Source organism: Barbus barbus (assembly GCF_936440315.1).
Source record: "Barbus barbus genome assembly, chromosome: 8".
In the NCBI taxonomy this organism is placed as follows: Eukaryota; Metazoa; Chordata; class Actinopteri; order Cypriniformes; family Cyprinidae; genus Barbus; species Barbus barbus.
This window is the reverse complement of record NC_136736.1, coordinates 5,862,017-5,889,645: the sequence shown is the minus strand read 5'-3', so window position 1 is coordinate 5,889,645 and position 27,629 is coordinate 5,862,017. Positions and strand designations below refer to the sequence as shown.

Here is a 27,629-nt window from a genome sequence, read left to right as displayed (position 1 = left end):
TGCAAAACCTGATGCCACAATGCTACGGTTTTAGCATGTTTGCTGGGTAAATGTTAGAGCTTTTCTAGGTGCAAAACATAGTACTGCAATGTTGGGGTTGTTTGAATGTTGCTATGTGGTTGATAAGTGTTCTGGGTGATTGTTAGGGATTTACTTTCTGGCCTTTCTAGTCAATGAAATGGCTCTGCCATACTTTTAGTGTCTATGACTGTTTTCAAAACTGACCCTTTTTACCTTTATATAGCACATTATTTAAAGGAGACGGCCCATTGTAGTGTTATCCGAAACCACAGTGGACATAATCAAGTGCGCTCATTCAGTTCCACAATGCACCTCAATAAAGAATGTACAACCGAACGGCAAGATGAACACCAGTGCGCTGTGAGCGTCGAATGAATTCCAGTGTCTTGCCAGAAGATGCCATCCACAGCACTTTTGGTGCACTTATTTGTCCAAATTCACTCACTCATTTTCTTTCACTATTTTAAAGGACTGTATTAGTGGAGTAATGCAGGGAATAGTGAATGGGGTGATTTCAGATACAGCCCATGTTTTTTTAGCCATTTTATAATTTGCCAGAAATGTAGTTGTTTGATGATAGCAGACCTCCTCTCAACAAGCTACACAATTTGAGGTCTCATTCATGTTTGTAGCACAAACATGAAAAGTTAAGTGCCGAATTTTAATAGTAAGTGTTTAAAAAAAAAAAAAAAAAAAAAATCAGTATGAGCAGCAGTGATGCTTGCCTGAGCAAAAATCACTAATAAATGGGGTAACTTGTATTTTGGTGGTTACCATGGTGAACGGACATGCAATACTGTGCAATACAGAGCAAAAATGTGGCAATGTTTACTGATGTATTACCTTTTCCCCATCTATGGACAAAGCAAGCCATTTTATACAAATGCACATTACACTGCAAATACACACATACTATTGTGCTTTATACAGCTTGTTGGGGGTTGACAGGAGATCACTAAAGATCACAGCAAAACTCCAAAGCTGTTAGATCCCAAGTGTCACAAATACAGCTTCCAGACACTTCTCTCTCCAGGATCAGCTCAGACATGCTGCTCACAGTGGAGAAGACCTTGAACAGGTTTGACGTGACTGAGTTTAGATCCCGGAGAGACGTTGTCAACACACTGTCCTGGAGCTCACAATTGGTGGGGCAATTTATTTGAAGGATTGATGCTAGAGAGCTGTGGTCAGAATATCATGCTGAAATGAGCCTGTAATATTATAGACTTGGTAGATGCAAGGAAATGTGCTGAATGTACAGTAAATCAAATGTCTTACAGTTAAAGAGGAGAAAGACTGTCATTTGTCAGGTAGTCAGTCTGTTTATCCCAGTTATGGATTGTTTTGATTGGCTATGGAAACTAGGTCAACTCCAGATGCAAATCTTTAAAAAATAGATTTGTAAATTATTTGTTAACATGTTTGCTTGTGTTTTAGTGAGACTGCAAGGTGTGATCCATTAAAAATAAAATGTGCAATTTCCAAATGGGAACTTTAAAAATCATGATTCTTTTTTTAATTTTATATGCATATAAATTTGCATATTTTAAACTTTGAACTGCTTTCTGACACATTTCAGAGCGTAGTGACTCGCATAGCTAGAAGCAATCGTTATACTGAAATACCAAAATGTGTAACTAAACTGTAAACTGATTAAATTGTAGTGATTCTAATTGCCTTCCTTGTCTTTTTTCTCTTTTCAGGTGTATCTCATCAATGTCACATACTCTGACTCCACATCCCACATCATCTACAGAAGATACAGTAAATTCTTTGACCTTCAGGTAGGCTTGCTTAAGTTTAACAGTTGCAAACTCTCTCTCTCTCTCTCTCTCTCTCTCTCTCTCTCTCTCTCTCTCTCTCTCTGTCTGTCTAACTTCTCTTACTTTTATATTATTTTCTCAGGTAATGGGTATTCCGAACTGAGTTTAATGTCTTTTTAATGTCGGTCTTATGCAAGCCAGGGCTACGTTTACATGCCTCTTTCTCCCTCTTCCTCACTTTTAAATGTGCTTTATTAGCATGACGCATTAATAATGGTGCATTTTTATTCCCAAAGCAGTGGCAAGTTAGAAGAGAATAGAATGCTATATGCGTCTAATGCTATTTAATGTAGCATACGTTACAGGCTGGAGCCGAGGGGTTATGCTGAATGACATTTATGGGTTTATTTTACAAATTAAAGTCTAACTCTGCGACAGAGCTCTCAGGATACCGCCGCCAATAACAGTATTTGCTTTGGAAGCAGAAGGGAGGAAAGAGCGTTCACACCCAACCCTTCAGGTGCAGCGAGGCCCCTCTGTAAAGTCTGGAAGAAAGAGTGTGTATGTTGGTGTGTGTAGGGTTGAGATGACTGTGCACATTTAGTTGCAGTGTAAGCATGTGTCTATGAACAATATGTACAATTGGTACAGTACCGGTTTATTTAGATTGTGTCTATCACTAAAAAAAGGTTAAAAGTTCCATAGCATCGTCATGTTTTTTGGATGAGGTTTATGTGCTGTCTTTTTGGATTTACACTACTGTTCAAAAGTTTAGGGATGCACTTTTTTTTTTTTTTTTATGTTTTTGAAAGAGCTCTTTTTGTGCTCTTATCTGCATTTATATGATCAAAAATGCAGAAAAACTGTAATGTGTTTTTTTTTACAGTTTAAAATAACTTTATTATTTGAATATATTTTAAAATGTAATTTATTCCTGTGATGGCAATACTGAATTTTCAGCATCATTACTTCAGTCTTCAGTGCCACATGATCCTTCAGTAATCATGCTAATATGCAGCTCAAGAAAAATTTCTTATTGTATTATTGTATACATTTTTTTCAGTATTCTTTGATAAATAGAAAGAACAGAACTTATTTAATTAGAAAACTTTTGATTGATTTAATGCATCATTAAAACTTACAGATCCTATATATTTTTAAAACTAATTTAAGTAAATATATCATGGCAATGTAATTTTTTGATAATGTGCTGTAGTAATACCATATATATATTTTTTGATCATTGTAGTGCCATATTTTTGGATATTATTTTGGATATATATATATATATTTTGGGGGTATTTTATCAGCTTGAAATTCCTCTTTGTGATTACAATCTCTGTAAAATACATAAATTAAAAAAGTGATGGAAATTGATGAAGTGACATACTGCCAAGTATGGTGACCCATACTCGGAATTCGTGCTCTGCATTTAACCCATCCAACGTGCACACACACACCTTTGGATTACGAGTCCGACTCTCTAACCATTAGGCCACGACTTGATTGGTCAAATGTAGCAACCCTGTACTGGACATGCCTCATAGTAATACTACTGTATTCTTTGTACCTTTGAAGTAGTGTGTATACCATGGTATTTGAAAATGGTTATGATTTGGAACAATGGTATATCAACATACCATCAACATCTGATACCATCACTACACGTATATCATGGTACACTGTTCCTCAGTACAGTTTTTGTTAGGGATGTATTTGTGTGTGTAGGGAGTTCAGGGTTTCTCCATATCCATCTACAGTCTGTTGAGGTTATTAGTCTTCTGTCTCAAAGGCTCCACTGTTTAACAGAGGACTAATGGTGGCCATGTTGTGTACTGGGTCAAAGCCTCCATTGATAAGCTAAGAGGACGGAGTAAGCCAGTCGATCAGTTCCCTCCTCTTGAGTTCCTGCCTCTCCATACAGGAACAATAACAAACGTAGGGAAAAGGGAAGTGCCTTTAATGAGATGTCAGTAGATGTTTCAGATCATTCTAACAATGTATAAAGTACTTGATTGTGCTGACTCTGCTTATTGGTGTAGGTAGTTTTGTAGTTTTAGTAGTTGAGTTTGGGTTTGTAGTTGCAAATAGTAGTTTCTTTGTAAATACACTTAGGTTTGGGTTTGTGTGTTTGGGACAGTGATAGCAAGTGCACTACTGTTCAAAAGTTTGGATTCAGTAAGGTTTTGAAATAAATTAATGATTTTATTCAGCAAGGCTGCATTAAAATGGTGAAAAGTTACAGTAAAGACTTTTACACTTAAAAAATTATGTTTCAAATTAAGTCTTTTCTTTTGAACATTCTATTTAATATAATATTTTACTGTATTTTTGAATAAATAAATGCAGCCTTAGTGAGCGTAAGAGACATTAAAAAAATTACCGACCACCTTTGAGCAGTAGTTTATATTAAACTAGTGACTCTGTGAAAAATGTTTTTTAAAGGTGGGGTATGTCATTTTTCAAAAACGCTTTAGAAAACTGAATCGGGGCTGAGTAGCAAAACAAACTTGTAGCCAATCATCAGTAAGGGGCGTGTCTAATCATGATGTGAAGGAGAGAGCGTTCAGTGAACAGCGAGCCGAGCAACAGAAAGATAGAGATGGCGGATAAAAAACAAAAGAGGAAAACGTCTGGGGAACGATAAGGCAAGAAGTAGGACCCGTGTAAATATCGGATCAGCTTTCCAGCGCTGGATAGAACTCAAGGAGCGGAAGGCCTGCGATTGGACGCCGAGGTTGCTTTGTTCTTCTCGATAAGTGAGTAACACAGTGTCTGCACCGGATGTGGCGCGCCGCAATAGCTAAATTCTGCCTACATTAAAGCGACCGTTGAAAATAATTTTAAATTTGTGTCAGCACGTCATAAATAGAATGCGGCAGCAGTTTTCTGTCTGAGATTCGTCGTGCTGCGCAGCATCAAGTGTAGACAGCATCACTGATTATAATGACTTCTATAGTATTTTCGCGTCCGGTGTAGACACGGTGTAACATTGGTTTTGCTTTGTTTCACAGAACTAATCGTTGCCTGGGTTGCGTAGGCTGTGTGGGGCGGAGCTATCAAAATAGGGGCGAAACCCTTTTGGGGTAGGGGCGTGTTTGTTTTGGTGATTTCAAATATCAACATTGGCTTCCAGAAATCGCTTACCCCACTTTTAAGAGGGCTTTTCACTGTATACATGTCAGCTTTTACAGCAATTTTACATCAATAGTGTATATGTACTCTAAATGCACATAGAATCAATAGTAATGTTGTGAATACTACTTACCACATTTAGCACTGTGTTCATCTCAACCACAGCTGACTGACAGGCTCTCATTTATTCAATTCCCAAAGTTACTCTTATAATGTTATCATTACCTACTTGCGACATATAGATTGTAGCAAGAATAAGGATGGTTTTGTTTTGTATTAGTACAGTCATCAATCCTTAAGATCCCATTATTTTTCAGTGTTACTGGTTAGCATTAGCATTAAAGCAAAATCAGTCACGCTTGCCAAGAAAAAGGCCCTACGCTTTCATTCGGCTAATTTCTGTTAGCTGAGTCGAGGTCTTTAGTTATCCAAAGACACGTGCAGACTCAAATGTACAACGTCTGCAAGTTTGGCCTTAATTGTACCTTCACAAATGCTATCATATTCTGCACGTCCTTTAATTACCCCTTACAGACATTTACCATGGTAACTATAGTTTACAATGAAACAGCCTGCCATGCTTACTGCAGTTGATAGAGCAATAAAACTGTGGTTAGGCTGGTACGGTATTTGCCTTGCCAGAAAGATTCTGAAAGCCTCCTACTCTGTTTAAAAGAGAGGCCACAATAATTTATTTTGCTTTTAGCGTAGCATTATAACTGCAGGAACTCTGCTAGTTTGACATGTAACTATGCTAAATGTTTGGAAGGGATACGCCATCTGACTTATCCTTATTATCAGCACTAACTGTAACATTTTGGTGGAAATGTTGTAGATTCCTAGTAAGTAATCAACTTAATTATTATTATAGTAATGGCAGATGCAGTTATAGTTCTAAATGTGCTTAAGCTTCTATTTCTTTTATAACAGACCCAACTTATTGGTGTCTGGCAACATTGCTGCAAAATGATATTACGCTGCTTCTTGCAAAGTGAAATATTTAGTAACTAGTGTTCAGTTTTATCCGAAACAGAATGAATCTGGCAGCATATTGTTCCATTTGTTGTTGTATGTATTGAATCAGTTTGGAAATGAAATGTCCAGTGAGTGGAGCTCAAAGATTTGCATCACATTTGAAAATAACATACCACCTACACTAAACCATACCCTAAAAGCAAACATGAGATACAAACACGTTTGCTGAAGCAACAATGACATTTTCAGTTGCCTTTTCAAGTGTTTGAGCTGTTTTATCGTGATTCGTTGTCTTTTACGGGACTCGTAGCAGTGCTGTAGCAGGTGCGCTACTGAGCAGGTTTACTACATTAGAAAAACCATACATATGCATTTGGTTATGTGATGCAAATGTGTATTACGAAAATGTATTACTGTACAAATCATGCATTGGAATTTTGAGACCATAACATAGTTTAATTCAAGGAGCTGTGAGAAAATAAAGCTTTATCAATCAATAATCTGCCCCTGTAATCATAATTTGTGAAAAAAAGGTTGTTGGTGTGTTACTGCCACTAGTGGATGTTCATGTCAGCTGGAAACTATAGTAATTTATAATGTTTAGGTACATTTTAGGAGTTTTATGTGGAAACGAATTATGGTTTTGTAGAAGCCTAACAGTGATCTAAAAGTAGTGATGATTGTTTTACCTATGGTTATCCACAATAAATCTATGGCTTTTATGCAAGCACTATAGTTTTCTTAAGGTGTGGGTGTATATTCTTGGATGTATATCAGGAAGCCTGTATTGTTTGTACTTCTAGGTTCTTGTTTGAAGTTTCAGGTTCATTTTGTCCTGTGTGGTCTCTGTGGAGCAACCACCCACGGAGCTTGTGTATAGCAAACTCAGAGTACATAAAGGCCATTTTAAACTGCAGAGTAGTAGCAATTGTGTAATAAAAAATAAAGCTTGCACCTGTCTGAAAGCTTGGAGATCGGTTAGAGTGGATTCTCTAGGCCAAGTCTAAGGCCTCGTGTGGATATGCAGTTACAGAATGAAGTATTGTGAGCAGAATTTTAAGAGGTGAACAGTGCTGCTTAGGTTACTCCTCTCTTACTCCTAGAGGAGGTGGGTGTGTCTCATTGTCAATCGATCTGGCCATGCTCCAGTACTGTAGTACACTCAGGTCTTCATCTTATCGTACAGCACTGCAGAGTCTTGACATCTTACAGTACAGTTGTTCAGAAACTGGGAAAAGGGTAACAAACAGTTGGTCTGACAGGGTTAGGGATACATTGGGATACTTGATTAGTCATCCATCAACTGGCTAGTCAATTCTTGAGTTAAAATGGATAAAAACAAAAACGTTATTCTTACCAGAGATCATTTAAATGGCATGAATTTAGAGACATAACCCTTCTGTGATGGTTCTAGCATGCTAACAGCTTATTAGGCCTAATAATAGCAATGGGAACGACAGCACACTAAAATCAAGAAGTGAAATGAGAAGAAATAAGAAGTTAACCAAATTTTGTAGCAAACAAAATGCATTATTATTCTATTTATTTTAATGTATTATTTGATTATAGTTTATTAATAATTTATTATGAACATATTTATTTTAAAATTACTAACAGACTGCAAATGCATTGTTATAGTTGGGCTATGTACACTATCGTTTAATAGTTTGGGGTCAGTCATTTAAAAAAAGAAGAAATTATTACATTTATTGAACAAAGATGCATTAAATTAATGAAATATGACAGTAAAGATGCTTCTAATGTTACAATAATTCTATTTTAAATAAATGCTGTTCTTTGGAACTTTTTTATTAATCAAAGAATCCCAAAAAATGCATCACGGTTTCCACAAAAATATAAAAATATCAAATCAGCATATTAGAATGATTACTGAAGGATCGTGTGACACTGAAGACTCGAGTAATGATGCTGAAAATTCAGCTTTGCATCACAGGAATAAATTACATTTAAAAAAAAATAAAAATGGCAGATTTTAATAATATTTGAAAATGTTACCGTTTCACTGTATTTTTGATCAAATAAATGCATCATTTGTGAGTATATAAGATATTTATGTCAAAAACATTTAAAAAAATCAGGGCTTCCATAAGAGCAACTAGTTGACTAGTCATTCAAACAACCCACTGACTAGTCTGTTTTGAAATTATGTAGCTAGGTTTGCGCAGTCTAGTGACGAATAACCCCCTTTCACTATGAAATGAAAGCCTTTTGTGAAATGCACAATCGAAGCACAGTGGAGCATAATGCGTCATTCTGTAATCAATGTACTGGGGTTCTTGATAACTTTAGAGTAATCTGAAAGCCTAGTTGTGTATGCAGGCTCCCCAGGCTTTAAGAGCGTCATTGTGTGGGTTGGTTGAGATGGGGATAAGAACAATACACCTGACAAAACAACATAGTCATGACATCTGCTTTGCGTTTTCCTCTCATCTAAGCTGACTCTGTCAGCTGTACTCAGCTTAAGCTGTCCAAGACCAAACCAAGATCAGCTGACTGCAGGATTTAACATGCACTGACTGAGAGGAGCGGATTATAGGGACCGCGTTTGATGGCTATGTTTCAGTGAAAATGAAAACTCCTGGTTTTGTGGATATGGGGAGATTTTTGAGCTGTAGGTATACCCAACTGGAATTTGTTGAGGCATTGGCTACACCAGTGTTTTGTTTTGTTTTATTTTATATAAAAAAAAAAAACTGAATCTTATATCATTTTTATTTTTATTTTATGCTTTTTTATTTTTGTACTTTTTATTTTAAATAGTATTTTATAGTATTTTAAAATTGTATCTTTTATTTTAAAATTTTTCTTTTGTATTTTGTAACAAGTATTTATTTTATTTGATCATATATTTATATATTTTTAATATTGTTAGACATATTTTATTAACAAGTACTGTCTTTTATTAAATTTTTTAATTAAATTATATATTTTTGAAGGTATCTATTTAAGAAGTGCCGTCAGGGGCATCTTTTCATCAAGTACTATAAAGGCCTATATTGATAGCATTGATACTGATACATATACTCAAAGCAAGGAACTGTATCTATTTAACATTTTTTTGAATTTAATAGGCATACAGAAAATTATCAGACTGGTTACATCTATAACTACTGTACAGTGCGATAATATTGGATGCATTTTCCTCTCTCCTTTGCATGTTGTTCACGGGTATATAGTAAAATATTAACATTTAGTCTAGATTATAGATTTTTTGCTCTGAACTTTTTTAAGTAGCTTTCAACATGAATGCTCTACTTCTCTTACCACTCCTTGGTCCTCAGAATGTTTCAGAACATGAACCCGTCTGACACTGGACGGTCTCCCCAAGTACGTGCTCTGGCAAACGGAGGGTCATTCAGTCTAGATTTGGGTATGTGTAGGCAGCATGGCCCGGCCCAAAAATCCAAAACGGGTGTCTAGACCACAAGGCATGGCAGGCATGCCACATCTCCACTAGCAGCTGGAGTAACTTAAGGCCTCAGCGCTTTGTGGGTGTTGCATACTGTACTGATGGCAGTGTGGGAAGAAGGAGCCTGATTGTTGAAGCTGGATAAAGGCCTGTTTCATGAGCAAGGTCGAGTTGTAGTCAGAAGACCGACACTTACACTTCAGAGACACACTGGCCTTGTGCTCAAAGGGACAATGGAGGGTTTTGAGCCTGTGGTGAAGAGAGAAGTTGCCCTTGGCTCCTGATCTGAGGCAAGCAAGATGATTTGTGCAAGCAAGAGAGACTAAATTTAGTGTTTCACAGTCCAGTCCATTTAGAAGGAGGTTTCCATCCTACTCTAGTTATTTCTTTATTTAACTCTTTAGTTGATGTTTTAGTTTCAAGACCAACCAGAGAGTGAGAAAGAGATCTCTATAATTTTTTTATTAACTTAAACTTTTTTATTAAATTCTTTGTGGCGTTCTTTGTGGAAGACAAAAGATGATATTTTAAAAACAGTTTCGGTTCCCATTAAAAAACACAATGGAAGTCAATGGGGATCAATTGTTGGGTTATCAACATTCTTCAAAATATTAATAGCTAAAAAAAATATAGGTTTGGAAAGACACAATGACTTAATTTTCATTTGTAGGTGGACTAAGCCATACTAAGCTGGTTTTCTGTTCTTAGCTGAAAAAAAATTAGCAAAACCCCTCTAATTTCTGCCAACAAACCTGACCAGGTTGTGAGATCATCTAAGACCTGCAAACCAACTTGGGCTGGCTTCTTTTGTTTCTAGTGTTATTTTTCCTAACGAACCATCTGTAACAGAAGTTGAATGCTTAAATGAAACATAATTCTGTCATGACAACTCTCGGAGGGGTTTGGTAGGGTAATGTACATGACAATGTTAATGTATTTGGTCTTGGCGGAATAGATCTGCTACGCTGCTGCTGCGGCAGAGCAAGTGCCGAGACTTGCTACTGCCAATACATCCACAACATGCTGCTGTGAGCATGTAAGAAATACTGCTGCTGCACATATAACACATATGAATAACCCCGTATAGCATACATGAATCACCTCGTAGCAGATCTATACAGGTAGAGCTGGGGAAGGTGGAGGGTTTCTGAAGTGCGCTGCCAAACTGCTACAGCAAACAAAAGCCAGGTATTTTAATATTGAGCAGTGAGCTCATTGGCTACTGATACTGGAGAAAACCAATCAGCTGAGCCATATGATAATGATGTCATTGGGTCAGATTGAGTAATACCTATCGGACTGCGCCAACTAAAGTTTCATGCCAGAACTCTGTATTTGGAGAGCCTCCAGAGCTATGAAGCTTTGGATGTAAAGTTTTGTGATCTGGACGCATGTGCCAGCGATGGATGTGCCAGTGATGGATGCTTTGGGTCTAGTAATGAAGTGGGACTCTTTTGATGTGTTTGCTGTTGTGGCTGTGGTCATGTTTGTGTGTGTACGCACATGTCTGAATGTGGCTTTATTGTGAATTTCTCTGTGTTGGTGCCAGACTATGGGCTTTTGACCACCTCTCTGATGTCTTTTGATGTTTTCGTAGACTTTGAGTCTGTGTTGCCGCACAAACTAGCTTTGAGCGAGTATATGACTGAAACCAGCCTGTTAGCTATTAGAATAAAAATAGTAAAATATTTATTTTCCATTCATTCAATGGCTCCATGGACGACATCTAAGCTGTTCTGGAACAGATTTTATACAATGGAGACTGAGATTGCACATGTAAAAACTAATACAAGCTGCATCGAGTGATTGAACTGCATGCAATAATTTGCCAAGGAATAATTTTGGTTGAATAGAATTGTTTAATGTAAGGGTCAATGATGTGAATCAAATTTTTTTGCCCAGATTTATTAAGTCACATTTAAAATTGAATTTATGTATATGATTGCTTAAATTATTTCTGTTTTCATAAGTAGTGTATCATAATTTTTATTATTATTTTTTAATTTGTAAAATAATAAAATGATTATGCCACAATATGTAGTGGTGAATCAGTCTTATTATTATTAATATTATTAATATCTGAAAAATGTATGACTGTGTGCCTGGACCACAAAACCAGTCTTAAGTCGCTGGGGTATATTTGTAGCAATAGCCAAAAATACACTGTATGGGTCAAAATTATCGATTTTTCTTTTAGGTCAAAAATCATTAGGACATAAAGTAAAGATCATGCTCCATGAAGATATTTTGTAAATTTCTTACCATAAATATATCAAAACTTAATTTTTGATTAGTAATATGCATAGCTAATTACTTAATTTAGACAACTTTTAAGGCGATTTTCTCAATATTTTGAAGTTTTTGCACCCTCAGATTCCAGATTTTTAAATAGTTGTATCTCGGCCAAATATTGTCCTATCCTATCAAACCATACATCAATGTAAAGATTATTTATTCAGCTTTCATATGATGTATAAATGTCAATTTCTATTGACACTTAAGACTGGTTTTGTGGTCCAGGGTCACATATTGGATATGTTTGCCCATTATGAAAAGGTGTAGTTAAGCTCAAATGGACTAGACACCAAAAACATGCTATTTATTAAAATATATATTTAATTTTACTCCCGCAAAAAAATAAATAAAAAATTTGTACATTCATATGCATTTAAGGTGCAAGCTGTGAGGAAGATATTTTATAACTTTTTATGATGGTTTAACCACTTGACAATTTTTTTATTTATTTTTTTACTGTATTTTTTCCCCAAACATTTTAACCAATGTGATTATCTTTGTTTACAAAAATTATATTTTGAACCTGGCATTTGCATTTTGAACTAGATTTGTTATTGACCTTATTTGGTATTACCCATAATATGCAAGCATTAATGAATTACTTAATTTTTGTCTTACAAAAAGCATAAAAATATAAAAAAAAACTGAATGAAATGAGTCTTAATCTAATGGTTTTATACCGTTTTTTACAGTATTATAATTAAATTTAATTATCCATTATTACAATTCGAATTATTTTTTAATCTTTTTTTTTAAATCACAAAGGTTGCAGTTAATTTTAGAATTGACTTCTCTGCAAAGAATACTGTCCATATAATGTTGCTGCTGCCTGGAACAGCTTTTGTGTCTGGAGCATCTGACTCCTTGTTACTTATACCGCACAGTTACTGAATGTTTTAATCATTTGATAATGTTATTTAAGTTGTGTGGCACAAATCTAGTGAATAAGGTCACTCAATATAAATAAATGGATCTCTCTTTGGTCTGCAATACACCAAACACTCACACAAAACCCCAGAAGGAAGGGTGTGCACAGGAAGCCAGCTTTAAACTGAGTTAGTTGTAGAAGTCTTTCACTGAAAGGGAGGACTGTGTTTGTTTAAAGTCTTCCCTCTGGAGATTTCACTGTACAATTTACACACTGTCGCTGGGATGGGCTCGTCCCTCCGTTTGATCCCCTATGCTGAAGTTAGACTGGTTGGCACAAAACATGGAAATTATTCAGAGAGGCTCGGAATAATGAATGTGTCTGACTTTGAAGCACTGTTTCTGTGTGGATATAGTCATTGTGATGTACAGATGTGGAATATGCATTTATGTCACTGGCAGGAATGAGAGCAGGTTGCATTTATATGTCCATTGCATGTGAAGTGTTGGTTTTCTCGGGTGACCCAGATTTGCTAGGGTTTTCTCTGCACCTGGTTACTGTAGACACAAACACAGAGCCACACACTTACTTTGGGCACTGCCACTCTCCCAGGGGAAGTCCCTTGGCACACACTGATATATATACACGTTCTCTCTCTCTTGCTCGCTCGCTGTAGTAGACATTCAACAAATCATGAGTTTCTTTTTCTATTTGAGGCTCTTTCAAGGTCTGCTTCCTATTGTTACTTTTGTATCATTTTCATTATTTTTTTTCCCTGAAGGTTACTTACTTTGTTAGTCAAGATTTCTTGCGTCAAAGTGGTTGTAATTTTGTTGCATTTTTTCATCTTCTTTCTGTCCCTTAGAATTAAAGTATATTTCATTAGAATTATAGAAATAGGTTATCATCTCAGAGTAAAAAATATAAATTTTATAAAAAGGTCATTGAGATAAAAAGTTATTATTGTTTTATATATATATATATATAAAGATACATCGTAAGACACACAGTAACAATATGAAGATATAAAGTCGCAACTGCAAGTTATAGTCACCTTGCAAAATAAAGGCACATCATATCTCGTAATTGCGACTTTACATCTCACAAAGTTGCAATTAAGAAATGTAAAGTCATATTGTGCATTTGAGTCAAATTGGAAAATATTCTGAAATTTAAATTCAAATTATGAAATATTCTGAAACGTTAAATTAAACTGCAAAATATTCTGAAATTTAAATTCAAATTGCACATTTACATTCATATTGCAAGATATGAAATTGAAAATAAAATTGTGAGATATGAAGTCACAGTATCATTGAAGTTCATGTATTTATGTCCTCATTTAGTGAGACGGCAGATGCTTAAAACTCACGCACGTGTGTGTGTGTGGTAATCAAAACCGCGCCATTCACATATACAGAGACTTTTTGCGGCTTAATGTTTACAGATACTAGTCCATAGCGCGAGTCGATTTAAGTGTACTGACCTGCTTTTGATTAATTCATCCAAACTTTGACAAATTCCGTGACTCCGCGTTATACAGTAAATTCCATTTATATGACTGGATTTCGTGATTCCGTCCACGTTTTCCCCATCGCGGAAACCATATATAGATAATATTGAGGTGTTTTGCAACTTCAGTGTAGTGGATTGTGATTTATTGCAACTTGAGCAACGTCTGCTGCCTTTGACAAACAACTGATGCGTGTCCAGTCAGCAAGCGCTTTCGGTGTGCGAGTGCCTTCAGCCTTCCGCGTTGATTGGTTGGACTCGTGACTCCCAACAAATCAGATGCGCGGTGGGCAGAGACTGCTCTAGGCCACAGAGTTTTTAGTTCAGACAGGCTGCATCAGAGCCAAATAGCACGTTTCAAAATTAAATTATTTTATCGGCACATCGGTTTTGAAAATGACCAATACCGATAATCATAAAAATGCTTAATATCGGCACCGATAATCGGCCAGGTCGGTAATCGGTCGACCCCTAATATACAGTACCAATATGAAGATATAAAGTTGCAATTATATAAAGTCATATTGAGAGATAAAGTTGCTTTTACGAGAAACAAACTCACAATCGCAGGTTTTATATGATATTGCAGGAAGTCACATTATGATATATAAAGCCGCATTTACATGAAACAAATTCGCAATTGAAATATTGAAGACAAAATTAAGAGACAGTAATGCGTATCAAATTCACAACTGTGAGATATAAATTTTCAGTTACCTTTTTTATTTATTTGTTAATTCCACTTGAAGGTGGAAACAAGCTTCCATAAAGCATGCATAGCACTTTCAAATCTGTTTATTGTGATACCAGAATGTGCAACAACACTTTGCCAATCTCCTTACAGAATGCACACCATATTCAACCAAACCAACACAGGTCCTTATGTCAGGTCAATGAGACTGCACTAGTGAGTATCAGTTCCCTGCAGTGCTTTCACTGTACCAAAGTCAATAAAAGTACAGCGTGCTCTGATTGTGTCTTCACAACCATACAGCACTGTATTACTGTCATTGGGGTTCAAGACAGTTCTGGCTCCTCATATGGAGAGATTGAGGAGAATGGGGGCTAAATCTGGGTGTGGTTAGGCGAGACTACCAAAGTCCTCTGTCCCTGCTGCTGGCTGCCCTACATATGCTGCTGAAATAGTCAGCGTGGACACACACAGTTACTCATGTGTATGCCAATGCCAAAGTGCTTTCCTGCTCCTCTTTAGTCTCCAGTGTGTGTGTGTTTGTGTGTAACACACATTCGCCAAATGTAACAAGAGACAGGCGAGGAATACATGACACATTCGGGAAATTGTGTGTCAGTGTGTGATTAATTTTAAAATGAACCCGTAAGTTGAATCAGGCATCTCTGGTGACACAGAACATCTGACAATCTGTCATTTCACAACCCAAAGATCTATGCAGCTCTGCCACGGCTGGTTGCAACTGTGTAAAAAGGGTAATTGTGAAATTAACTTTAAAATAAAATAAGTCACGTTGTGTGCCTATCTGCATGTGTTTTATATAGGCCGTGCGAGCCGAAGTGGATAGCACATGGGCTAAAGCTAACGCACGTGTGAAAATGCTAATGAGCTAATGAAGTATCATAAAGTATGGTATTTAAGTGTTAAAGCGTTAAGTTAATGTGTTATTTGAAGTGCATACATGTGATTTGATGATGAAATTGTTTGAATTGAAGATTAATTATTGTTCTGCCTTGTGTTTTTACAAGGCTGGGTTTTTTTGTGAGATTCAAGTTCTTCTGTGATGAGTTCCCTGATTCGTGCTGGATGCACGAGGTGCAGTTTGTATATGGCGAGCCACCCACGGAACTGTTTTCTCCGTTGAACTGTGCTCTCGCTGGATCCACTCCTCGGCTATCAACGAGGGGAACGTCTGTACTTCCTCAACAGATGACGAAACAGACATTTTTTGGTTGTTAAAAGAAAGATGCGCTCATTCAAAACAGTAGCGTTTGGTACTTCGCTGGCTGTGCTGATTTAAATCTAGCGGGTCTGTTCTGTGCCGCAAGTTCAATGATGCAGGCAGTGATGATTTTCTCCGGCCAATCAGTGATCAGCAGAGTTTACATGTCATGTTTTGGTAACGGTACAGCTCGCTTGGAACCTCGGCCGAGGTGGTACTAAAAAAAGTACCAGGTACCAAGTACTGCACCCAGTGGAAAACCCCCCAAAAGTGAGCCGTACTGAACCGTACCGTGCCGTACCATGCAGTGGAAAAGCGCCATAAGATATACAGTAACAATTTGGAGATACATACAGTTTCAATTGCGAAGTCACATAGCAACATAAAGTCACTTTGTTTCTTGTAATTGTGATTTTTATAGCAAATGACATTACATCGGGACTTGATATCTTACAAAGTTGCAATTGAATTCCACAGATCTTTGCAGATTTGCCTTGGCTGGTCTGCAGTGTCAGTCTTGGGGTCACATCAATGGCATTGGATTCCCTCTTTGTCTGTGGTGGTTTTCAGACTGACCTCAGATCGAGGTTGCAATTTTGGGTAGTGCAAAAAAAATCAAAGCTGGTATCCAAAGAGTTAGGAACAGAGCATAATTAGTCAGAGTACATTCTATATTTAATAGTTATTCAAAGATGTGGAAGGGTGTGTTATAATGACAGAACTAAACTGTTCCTGTAATTTGGTGCTAGAGAGATCTCTAACTATTTCAAAATTCTGCACAGCATGACATTAAGTAACAGCCAACCAATTAATGAACTGTAATCTGAGGATTTTGCACCAGTGACATTTCACTGTGGCCGGGGCTATTCAGAGTGATAGAAATAGTAACCAAGCAATTGACAAAATCATGCTTGATCGTGTGGCACTTGGCCAGAGCACAGTTTTTCAGTGTTTTCTCGACATACTAAGCATCACTCATGAAACATGGGTGGGACAACTTTTTGTGTGAATTTATCACACAAATATTTTTATTATAAAACCATTCTTATGTAAATTGTTGGACTTTTCACAGAGCATTTGATTGGACTAAAGTCTATTCTACTGTTCAAAAGATTTTTTTTTTATTTATTTTTTTTTACTTTTATTCAGCTATAATGGATTAAATTGTTCAACAGTGAAAGTAGAAAGTTTGTAAAGTTGCACAATTTTTTATTTCTAATAAATAATTTCTTTAAACTTTCTATACATAAAATAATTCTGAAAAAAATCATGGTTTCCACATTAAGCAGCACAGCTGTTTTCAGCATTGATAATATTCAGTAATGCACCATATCAGCATATTAGAATGATTTCTAAAGGATCATGTGACACTGAAAACTGGAGTAATTATACTGAAAATTCAACTTTGCCATCAAAAAAATTCATTTCATTTTAAAATGTAAAAAACAACAACAGGTATTTCAGTAATATTTCACTGTATTACTATTTTTACTGTATTTTGGTTGAATATAAGAGACAAAAAACAATACAAATTTCACCAACCCCTAAACTTTTAAAAGCTAGTGTATGTAGCCCAGGATGAGTCATCAATAATTTCACACCAGTTAATGACTGTAAATTTGAAATGCGTCTGTCTGCTAAAGTGAATTTTGTCACTGCATAGAGTGCACTAGCATATATTTGACCTCAAATGGGACACAAATGGACCGAAAGCCACAAAATGTTGATTTCACAGGGTCTGTAGCAAATTTGACTTGCTGTGGTTGTGTGGCAGTCAGTACGCTTTGATGACTCAGTGTTTGGCTGCTGCTCATTCAGCATCACAGAACAACCTTCTGATTCGTGGCCCGCCAGAAAGAGCCCTGATCTGTATATATAGAGTGTGTATATGTGTGTGCAAGTGTGTTGTTAGTTCAAGTGCACATATGTCTCCTGAAATCTGATACTGTGCTCACTAATGCATGTCCAGACTTGATTCACACTGTCCATTAGTAACCTGTATATATGTGTGTGTGTGTGTATGTGTGTGTGTGCAGGTCTGGAGTGAGTCACGTTTGCTATTAGGTTCCACAAATGTGTGTGTGTTCATGTGTGCAGTTGAGGTGCTTTTGTGATTGTGTGCAATTGTATCCATGTGTGTCCTGTCAATCAGAGCTCTGGCCAACGGAATAATTCAAGGAAAACAGCTTCTCTTTCGCGCTCTCTCTCTCTCTCTCAACGTTTCTCTTTCTTTTTCTCTCGTGCTTTACTCCATCTCTCACACTGTTTACTCAAATGGAATCAATAAATCTGCCCGTAATGCTGTAATCAGGGGATTTATTGCATTCTTGGATCAGTGTAACTACTCTCACCCTTTGGCTACCAGTCGCTTTTACCTTGATTTAAGACAGGCCCTCCAGTGTTTTGGAAGGGAAAGAGCTGATCTTAGATCTGCTTGAAAGTAGTTTCTAAAAGCCAACTGAAACGCCAAAGTCAGAGGGTTTATTTCACTGTACCCAAACAGGGAAACTTTGATAATTAGTGCTGCTTGCTGAGGCATTACTATTGCTTATATACTTGAGGTTAGGGATATGAACAAACCCTTAACCCTAAGTAATGAATAAACTTCAGAGTGTAACCCTTTATGATTTGACTCCTCAAATGCAATTACTTTTACTTTTCCAACCAACCTGATTTGCTTATTTTATAAAAAATAAAAAGGTGCAAAATCACAGACTAACAATGAAGGAGAGATCCAAGCTATTATTATATTAATCTATAAACCAGGTTATTCATAAAAAAAAGTAATATAACATTAGCTTAATTTTACTGTGCTATGTGAGCATTTTAGAATAGCTAAATATGAATAATTGTCATTAGCTGCATAATAATAATAACAATGATAATGATAATAATAGTTGTTGTTATGTGTTTATTATTATAATTATTATTATTATTATACTGTGCTGTGGAATAATGTAGTGTTGCTAAATACTACTACTGCTACTTCTAATAATAATGATCTATTTAATAATTATTATTATTATTACTATTATTATTATTTCAATACAGTTTATTATAATGAATAATTAAATATATTGTTGTATTTATTTATGTATCCATCGAGTTGCACGCTACTAACCACCGAGACCCCTAAAAACTTTATAGCAATGCCCAAGCAACACCCTTGCATAGCGGTGACTTCCGCAGCACTTTAATTTTCTCCACAGAATGTGAAAGTTTATTTTTGTAATTTCTCTGTGCAAAAGCAGCTTATTGGGCGGATGTTCTGAGCGCGCTCTGTGTGGTTCCAGGTGGATTATACTGTGTGTGAGTTCTTCATGTTTGGAAATGTCACCCTGCTGAAACTCACTTAGCAAGTCTGTTGGACTCATTTCTAAACACTTCACAGTTCTTCTCGAAAATAGTTTTCTTTTGAAGCAATTCAAAAAGTTAGAATTTGTATAAACTGAGCTCAATTCACAAGCATGAGCAAGAAGTCACATGACCATTGCCATTATTTGGTTCATGGGACATGTGCACGTGTGTAAAAGGAGCAAGAGAGAATGAGAAAGAGATTTTCGTTCTCTTGGCACGTAGCCAATTCATATCTGATTTATTTCCACATATGAATGAGGCCTGAAACCGATCGGAATCCATGCGATTTTTGCCTGCTTACACGGTCGTGGGTCATATCCGATCTGTGCCACATGGGGGGGAAAAATCGGAATTGGGTCACTTGAACCATGCAGTGTAAATGTGGCCTAAGTGATAAAGACACATAAGCACTGATATGAATGCAAACACTGTATCTGAAGAGTTGATGGTATAGATGTATGTATGTGTGCATGTCTCCATTCTTCATATCCCTTCTCTTGCACACACACCTTGTCATCCAATCACTGGTTCGCTGTCCTCTCTCCCCACCCCCTGTTGCTATGGAGACTCAGGAAGTCTTCCAGGTGCCTTGGTAGTTGGGAAATACAGCAACTTCTCCTCGTTCGGCCTGTTCTCAGTCAGATCTTCATGTTTCCTGAATTATATTCTTTAATGTTTACTGTCATTTTTGATAAAAGTATTCATTTCTTAAAAAAAAATCTCAAACCTTAGAATTTTGAAGGGTAGTGTTAGTGTATCACAGTTTCCACAAAAATATGAAGCACCACTTTTTTCAAACAAGTTAATAAAAAAAGTTACGATTCCAAACTTTTGTCTGGTAGTGTACATTTTAAACAACATCTGAATCTCTTAAAAATGACATAAACACATGTCTGTAGCTGCTCTATGGTTGAGAGTGACTCAGATAATCTGCAAAAAACACAAATATTGTGACATTATCAGCAGAATAAATTCAGGATCTTGTGAAAATGAAAGTGCAAGACATTTGATATCTGTGAGACGTGATTTGTTTTTATCCTCCAATTCTTCATGCCATCTGACCCAGATCCTCACAACCCTATCAGTGTGCACCAGCAGCTGTGCTTGCACTGACCCCACATATATAAACACAGGGGTTGGCTGCGTGCGTGTGTGTGTCCTTTGTCTGTCCTCAATTACAGATTAGCTCAGATTTCAATTACTCCTTTCTCCCTGTGTGCCATGGATTCATGTTAAAGCATGAGCAAGAAGGTTTTGGGGGAGATATTTCAACAAGACCAGCAGAAACGGCGAGAGACGCTGCACATCTGGTGTGTCCTCGCTCCACAGTCTGACCTTGTTGTACCAGGAGAAAAGACATTCAGACAGGCCTCATGGAAGAGAAAAGCCAGATAGAAAGACAATAAAAAGAGACAGAAAGAGAGTCTCAAACTCTAAATGTCTCTCTCAGTTTTCAAGTTTTCCTGTAGTTTTTTCTCCCAGTTTGGCAGAGCTAAAGATTCTAAATGTATAGGATCTGAAGACTCTAAAGATTTTATTTCCAAAGATGATAACAATGTTTCCTGCAGCATTATATGTTTTTGAGTTAACCGGATTTGTCAAATTAACAACCTGACAGTAGTTAGACTGAAGTTTTGCAAGCCTCACAAATAAGCATCTTAACAAGAGGACACATAGCACTGTAATAGTTCTTGACTCATTTTGAATCAGACATCATAGCCTTTGGTTCAGTGAGTGAGCAAGTAATCCAAACCAGTTCAAAGAGGAAGTGACCTTCTGACTGAGTGACTCCTCCAGTGCTCAGTTCAGTCTGATTCATCTCGTTAAAAAGAACCATACCAACTGATTGATTCAATTGGATTTATCAAATCATCACAGTTTCCACAATAATATTAAGCAGCACAACCATATTCAATATTGATAATAATAAGAAATGTTTCTTGAGCAGCAAATATGCATTTTAGAATGATTTCTGAAGGATCATCTGATACTTAAGACTGGAGTAACGATGCTGAAAATTCAGCTTTGGCATCTCAGGAATAAATTATTCATTGATTGATTGAAAATTTTGAAAAAAAAAAAAATGCTGCCTTGGTGACTTTTTTTAACGTTAACGTCAAAAACATTTAAAAATCTTACAGACCGAAACCGATTATTTTTCTCTATTTTCTTAAGATCTAGAGATTTTAAAGATTCTAAAGTCTAAAGAAAATTTTTAATAAGGAAGTTTTACTTGTAAATAGTCTATACCTAAAAATTCTAAATTGAAAGATTTCACAGATACTGTGGCAAGAAACAGATGGAAAAGTCCAGCCCGATCTCACGGCAATTTGTATGTATTTTACGAGGTGGTTAATTCGTACGAATTCGTATGACCCCACTCGTACAAATTCATACGATATTTTCTAAATTGTACGTATTTTACAAGTTGAAAAATTTGTATGAATTTGTACGAATAACCTAAACCTAACCCCGCCCCTAAACCTACCCGTCACTGGGGTTTAGACAAATCGTACAAAACTGTACGAGTTCGTATGAATTGGCCACCTCGTAAAATGCGTACGAATTGGTCGTTAGATAGGAAAAGTCTGAATTTGAACCAGTGTCCCAACTGAATCTTTTTTTAAACATGACATATGCTAAAGCTCTGCCTGTGTTAATATGCTGTTTGTTTTTTTTTTTTTTTATCAAAGGGCATTATTATTACAAATTTTCATTTAGAGTTTCTTTAACCTTGTAATCTTTCCTCGCCATTTTTCTCTTCTTCATTTGGTTCCCACAGCAGCTCCTAAACTTTTACTCAATCTCTCAGTCCTTGTAAATATTTCTTACTAATGAGCACAGCCCACCGGGAGTTTCCAGTCAGAGCTCTTACAGGGTCACATTTGCATGGGAGCAGCTCATGAAGAATCTCCCAGCTTCTGTTGCTGGCTTCCTGTATTTGTTTTTAATTCTTAGAACTCAGATTTACATTTGTTTGTGGGATACTTACAAATAATTTGCAGCTGTTTGTACTTCAAATGCCCAAAATGGACAAATGTGGAGAGTTACGGAAAAATACAGCGAACAAAATGATTGGGTTTTCAGGAAACACAAGCACATGATTTTAAACAGAGATCATGACATTTTTAATTACATACAGACAGAAGCAATGAAAAGTAAATATGACGTTGGAGCCAATTTAGATTTTGATTTGTGTTTTCCCTATTACACCAAATCAAAAGACTTTGTTAGTAATGTGAGTTGTAAATAGTGTGATTGTTATAGTATTAATACTGGTGATAGTTGATGGTGTCTTTTATTGATTAATTTTTCCTTTACATGTCGTGTTTCTTGTGTCTTCCCACAGATGCAGATTCTCGACAAGTTCCCAATTGAGGGAGGGCAGAAAGATCCCAAAAAAAGGATCATCCCTTTTCTTCCAGGTGATTTTAGGAGGAGTTTGTTCTCCCCTTCCTCTCCTCTGCGCACACACAAACACACAGACCTGCAAACACATGGCGTCAGCAGATCTGTCCACAATAAGTCATGGTTATGCTGGGACGGGGTCGTGCTTCCGTTCTTGACTTACTCACATACAGGAAGCAGGCACACGAGTCACTGGGATGAACAGCACCGTTCCCTGAGAACAAAAGCCATCAATAAGAAGAAAATGAGAAGAGTGAGACAGAGACACAGAGAGATCGAGACACGTTTTCCCAGCTTGCTGACATGGCTGCTCTATTCCCTGGACATTTAGTGTATTTCTTGTTCTTTGTTTTCTCTGGTTCTCTCTGTTCTCACATCTCTCAATACGAACACACTAGCTCAGATTATCACCAGCTCCATTAGATTATTTACTGGAATGCAGTGTAATTGGATAGATTACTAGAATATTAAATGGATTATAAAACCATTCAGAGCATTTGTAAGGGAATAATAGGGTGTCAAGTGTCAAACCATTAAATCTGTGCACTGTCTTCAATTAATTCCATTCTGATTATAAGACTCCATTGGGACCTTAAAGAGGGACAGATCAGATTTCTATCTACATCTATCTATACACTATAAAGAGTTTTGTATTGTTATTGCTATTTTTGTTGTTGTATTTTTGTTTTTTATTATTACTATAGAAGACCTCATGTCATGGTGTGATAAATGCAAAGTACAATCAGGCCCCTTTAAACCTCTGTAACTAAATATTTATGATCTTCAATATTTTGACCCATTATTTTTCTTTAAGCTAATGGTTTTTATATTTATAAAAACTTCATATGTTACATTTTAGATCACCTCAGAGTTCAGACTTGAATAAAAGCCACTCATTTCAGTGTCTTAACTTGCTATTTATTTGTGAAATTTACTAGCAATTTCTGAGTAAAATAGTTTCTACACCAATATTTTTTCAGTGTAGGAGCACATAATAGTAGAATATGAGACAAGTCGAGGTGAAACTATGGTTTATAATGGTTTTGTTCACAAGTTTTTTTTTTTAATTCTGCACAATGCTGAGTATCTCTCAGTGTTTCCTTGAGCATAAGCAGCTTGAGATAGGAGAACATGACAGCTGGAGCTTGGTGTTATGTGGTGATTTTATCTCCTCCAAACGTCTGAATCTGATTAGGATGTTCCAGATCTGAAGAAGAACACATGGCGTCTCTCTTCAGTAGCTGCTCTGTGTATCATGTTTCTAAACATTTTCTTTTGCGTTATTCTAAAATGCACTGGATTTTGCTTACAGCAGTGAGTGGGTAAATGATAGAGATGATTTTTATTTATTTATTTCCAATTGGGCCAGTACGTCTGATTTTTACTTGCCCTGTCAACATTTTCATTGGCTCAGCCATGAATATGATAAATAGTTATCTAAACTGTATATTTTTATTTATTTTATAAAATTTGATATCAAATTAAATCAATTCAAATCTAAAATCAATCATGTAACAATATGAATTTATAAACACAGACTTTCTGGAAAGCAATGGAATAAAATGCAACAGAATTGTGTATTATTTTTAATGCATTCTAACTGTGCTTTCCAAATTATTCCAAGTTATTCTTGCAATTTCAGCAAAAAGCTCTTTCTGGAAACTAGATAATGTTATTATAGGTATAATTTTGTTATTATATACTGTTTTAATAGAATGATTTTATAAAGTAGACCACATATTTGATTCTACTTTTTATTTTAAAGGCAAAATCCTATTCCGACGAAGTCATGTGAGAGACGTGGCCATGAAGAGACTACGCTTTATTGATGACTATTGCAGAGTAAGTCTCTTTTTTCCTTCCTTCCTTCCTCGTTGTCGGTGCTTTTGTGTTTTGTCCTCTTTTATTCACTTATTTAATGTGTGTAGGCTGTATTACTTTATTTAGAAAACCATTAAACTGTGAGAGGTTCTTTATAGCCGTTTTCCTTTGACAAACACCGTTGTTTGTGTGTGTCACATACTGTCATGGGGAAGTGTTGCTCACACACATATGTGTGCGTGTTCAGCATACGAGGTTGATAACATACATTTACATTTTACATTTATTCATTTAGCTGACGCTTTTATCCAAAGCGACTTACAATTGCTATATATGTCAAAGGTCGCACGCCTCTGGAGCAACTAGGGGTTAAGTGTCTTGCTCAGGGACACATTGGTGTCTCACAGTGGATTCGAACCCGGGTCTCTCACACCAAAGGCATGTGTCTTATCCACTGCGCCATCACCACCTCCTAACATAATTAGGAGTGTGGTTATGACACTGGCGTTCCTCAGGGTTCAGCATTAAGCCCCTTTTCGTTCTTACTGATATTCTTTGAAGTCCTTCTGCTGTTCAAAGAAGAATTACTCAGTACAAAATTCATTCAAAAAACACACATATAAAAAATGTGCAGTAAAATAAATTTATCTAGCAGCATGAGGGATGTGTGTGTTTACTATGAGTGTGGTAAGATGTATTATTAAAAACAATGTGTGAATCATACTATGTATTTAAGGATGGGCAAGTTTTTGGATTAAATTCTTTTAATATCAGTAAAACTGCTTTGTTGCATTGAAACATTGATTTTCAAGACCCCCAGCCTATTGTTTTGATTTCCTCTAGGGGGTTTCAAGCCTTTAATAGCGGTGTCAAATCCCCCCAAATCACAAATTTCATCCTGAATGAAAGGAAATGGTGCTGGAGTTTTATGCATGTTAACCACATCAGATTTTGAGAGCGAATGTGCCTCATTATTAGACAATATCTCCCGTCTTGTTGAAATATGATTATGCTAATGTGCTGAACAACAAAACTCTTGCAACACACATGAAAAAGAGTCTGTTAAAGTCTTTGACAAACACGTCACATTTGGTTACACAAGTATATAAACTACAGCAAACAAACACTTGCACTTATTGGTGTTCACTGTCATGTTTACTTTGCCAATAGCTATAGGTTACCCAATAACACCCTTAAAATGATGTTTGAGGGCCTTTAACGACTTGTTCCTTCCTCCTCTCTATTTCTCCTTCTCTTTATCTTCTCCCCTCAAGTGACTTGTCTCCTTTTCTTTCATCCCCTGTTTCTTGATGGAATAGAGCTCACTTTTTTAAAACAATCCACACAGACAAACACACGGCACATGTAAACTCACACACACACACACACACACACACGTTGGTTTTTGTGGTTTATGGGGACTCTCCATAGGCGTAATGGTTTTTATACTGAACAAACTGTGTGTGCTATTGCCCTACACCAACCCTACACCTAAACTTAGCCCTCACAGGAGACTTTGTGCATTTTTAGATTTTCAAAAAAACACCATTTAGTATGTTTTTTAAGCCTTTTGAATTACGGGGACATAGACAGTGTCCTCATAAACCACCTTCATATTGTAATACCTCTGTCATACCCATGTCATTATACAAATTTGTGTCCTCATAAACATGCACACACACACACACACACACACACTCACTCACTCACGTGGAGAGCAGCTGTAAAAGTGGGCTGAGATAGTGAGATGGTGAGGCAGCATTATGGGATGTCTTGGATGGACTGCTGTTGTGGCAACAATCTCCATGACATCCACACAAAGACATGAAAAAAGACACTTCCAAAAATAGAATTAATCTTAACATAAATGTGTCTTTATGATGCCCATTATTTTATTTATTTATTATATTTTTTTTTAATCACTAAGCTATTGGCAGCTTTTGTTTAACATTTTCTAAACCAGCCTTTAATTATGTGACAGTTGATTATATAACATTTAGATAACTATGTAGGATATCATAGACTGAATCAGACAATTTTTAAGATGCATAACATTGAAACCTGAGGAGCTGGAATGCAGAGAGGCCTTAAGGAACAGGACGTCATAAATCTAGGTTGAAGCAAGCAATCCCAACTCGCAAGCTCTCTTTCACCAAACAACTTGCAACACTGAGGACAAAGAAACACTTATTGATAATTCCAATTCAAGAAGGAGACTGTCAAATTGGTTGCAAGTAATCAAGACTGATGTTCACATGTAAACCTGTGATAGAAATTCATTAGATACAGACTCTTTCGGGCGTGTCTCCACACATAAAAGACCGTCCAAACCGACATTCCTTCGTTCTCCTAACTATACAAATACTTTATTTTTCATATGCACATAAAATCATCCTAAAAGGACATTTTTATGCAGAACCCCACATATGATTGTAATATCCTTGTTTTAATCACTCATTGTGTATGTCTTTTAATCATTATTGAATAGCTCGTGCCTTAAAGATAAATATTGCATATTTAGTATGTATGAGCTCGAAAATGCATGCTGTGAATGTTTCTTCCAATCAATTCTTTGTCAAAGGCATCATAGTCTTATTATGAAATCATGTTCAAAAAAGTATATTTTGCCAAAGCCTCTAAAATTCGGACCATGTGACTGATAACAGGCTGATTTATGATGTGAAGAACACACCCTAGCTAAGCAAGGACAATACCTAATTGGTCAATACGTCCAGATGGGACGGTCCAGAAGCTGAGTTTAAAACCTCAGGACATCCTCCATTCTCTCTCTTGTCTCTTTTACCTCTCTTGCCTTTTTACTCTCTCCAACTCTCGTCCCTCTCACCGCGTGCGTGCTGCTCTTTGAGCATGCTCAGGCCTCATGTGCCATAATGAGAAGGAAAACAACTTAGTCTCATTACATCATTTTATTTTATTATTTTACGTTGGTTTTCTTTTCTTTCCGTGGAGTTTCGTGTGTTAATGTTAAAGCTTCGACTGCACTTCTTCAAACGTCCAGCAAGCCAACGCCCAAGAGACATCACTTCAAAGACTACTGAACTTCCAGCCAATCAGACACTTCGGGAAACCCCCTGTCTGCAACGAGGACACAACCCCGTTACGCAGGCAAA

The 27,629-nt window shown here is 36.6% G+C and overlaps 1 protein-coding gene across 3 annotated transcripts in view; it reads left to right on the top strand.

The window, feature by feature from the left end:
- Positions 1 to 27,629, top strand: part of LOC306874150 (SH3 and PX domain-containing protein 2A) — a 124,003-nt gene that overhangs the window by 13,421 nt on the left and 82,953 nt on the right. For all 3 annotated transcript variants that reach the window (XM_079423965.1, XM_079423966.1, XM_079423964.1), the window contains exons 2-4: positions 1,725 to 1,805; positions 22,619 to 22,694; positions 24,443 to 24,519. In XM_079423965.1, the coding sequence (XP_079280091.1) occupies positions 1,725 to 1,805; positions 22,619 to 22,694; positions 24,443 to 24,519 (234 nt within the window). The remainder of the gene's footprint in view (positions 1 to 1,724; positions 1,806 to 22,618; positions 22,695 to 24,442; positions 24,520 to 27,629) is intronic.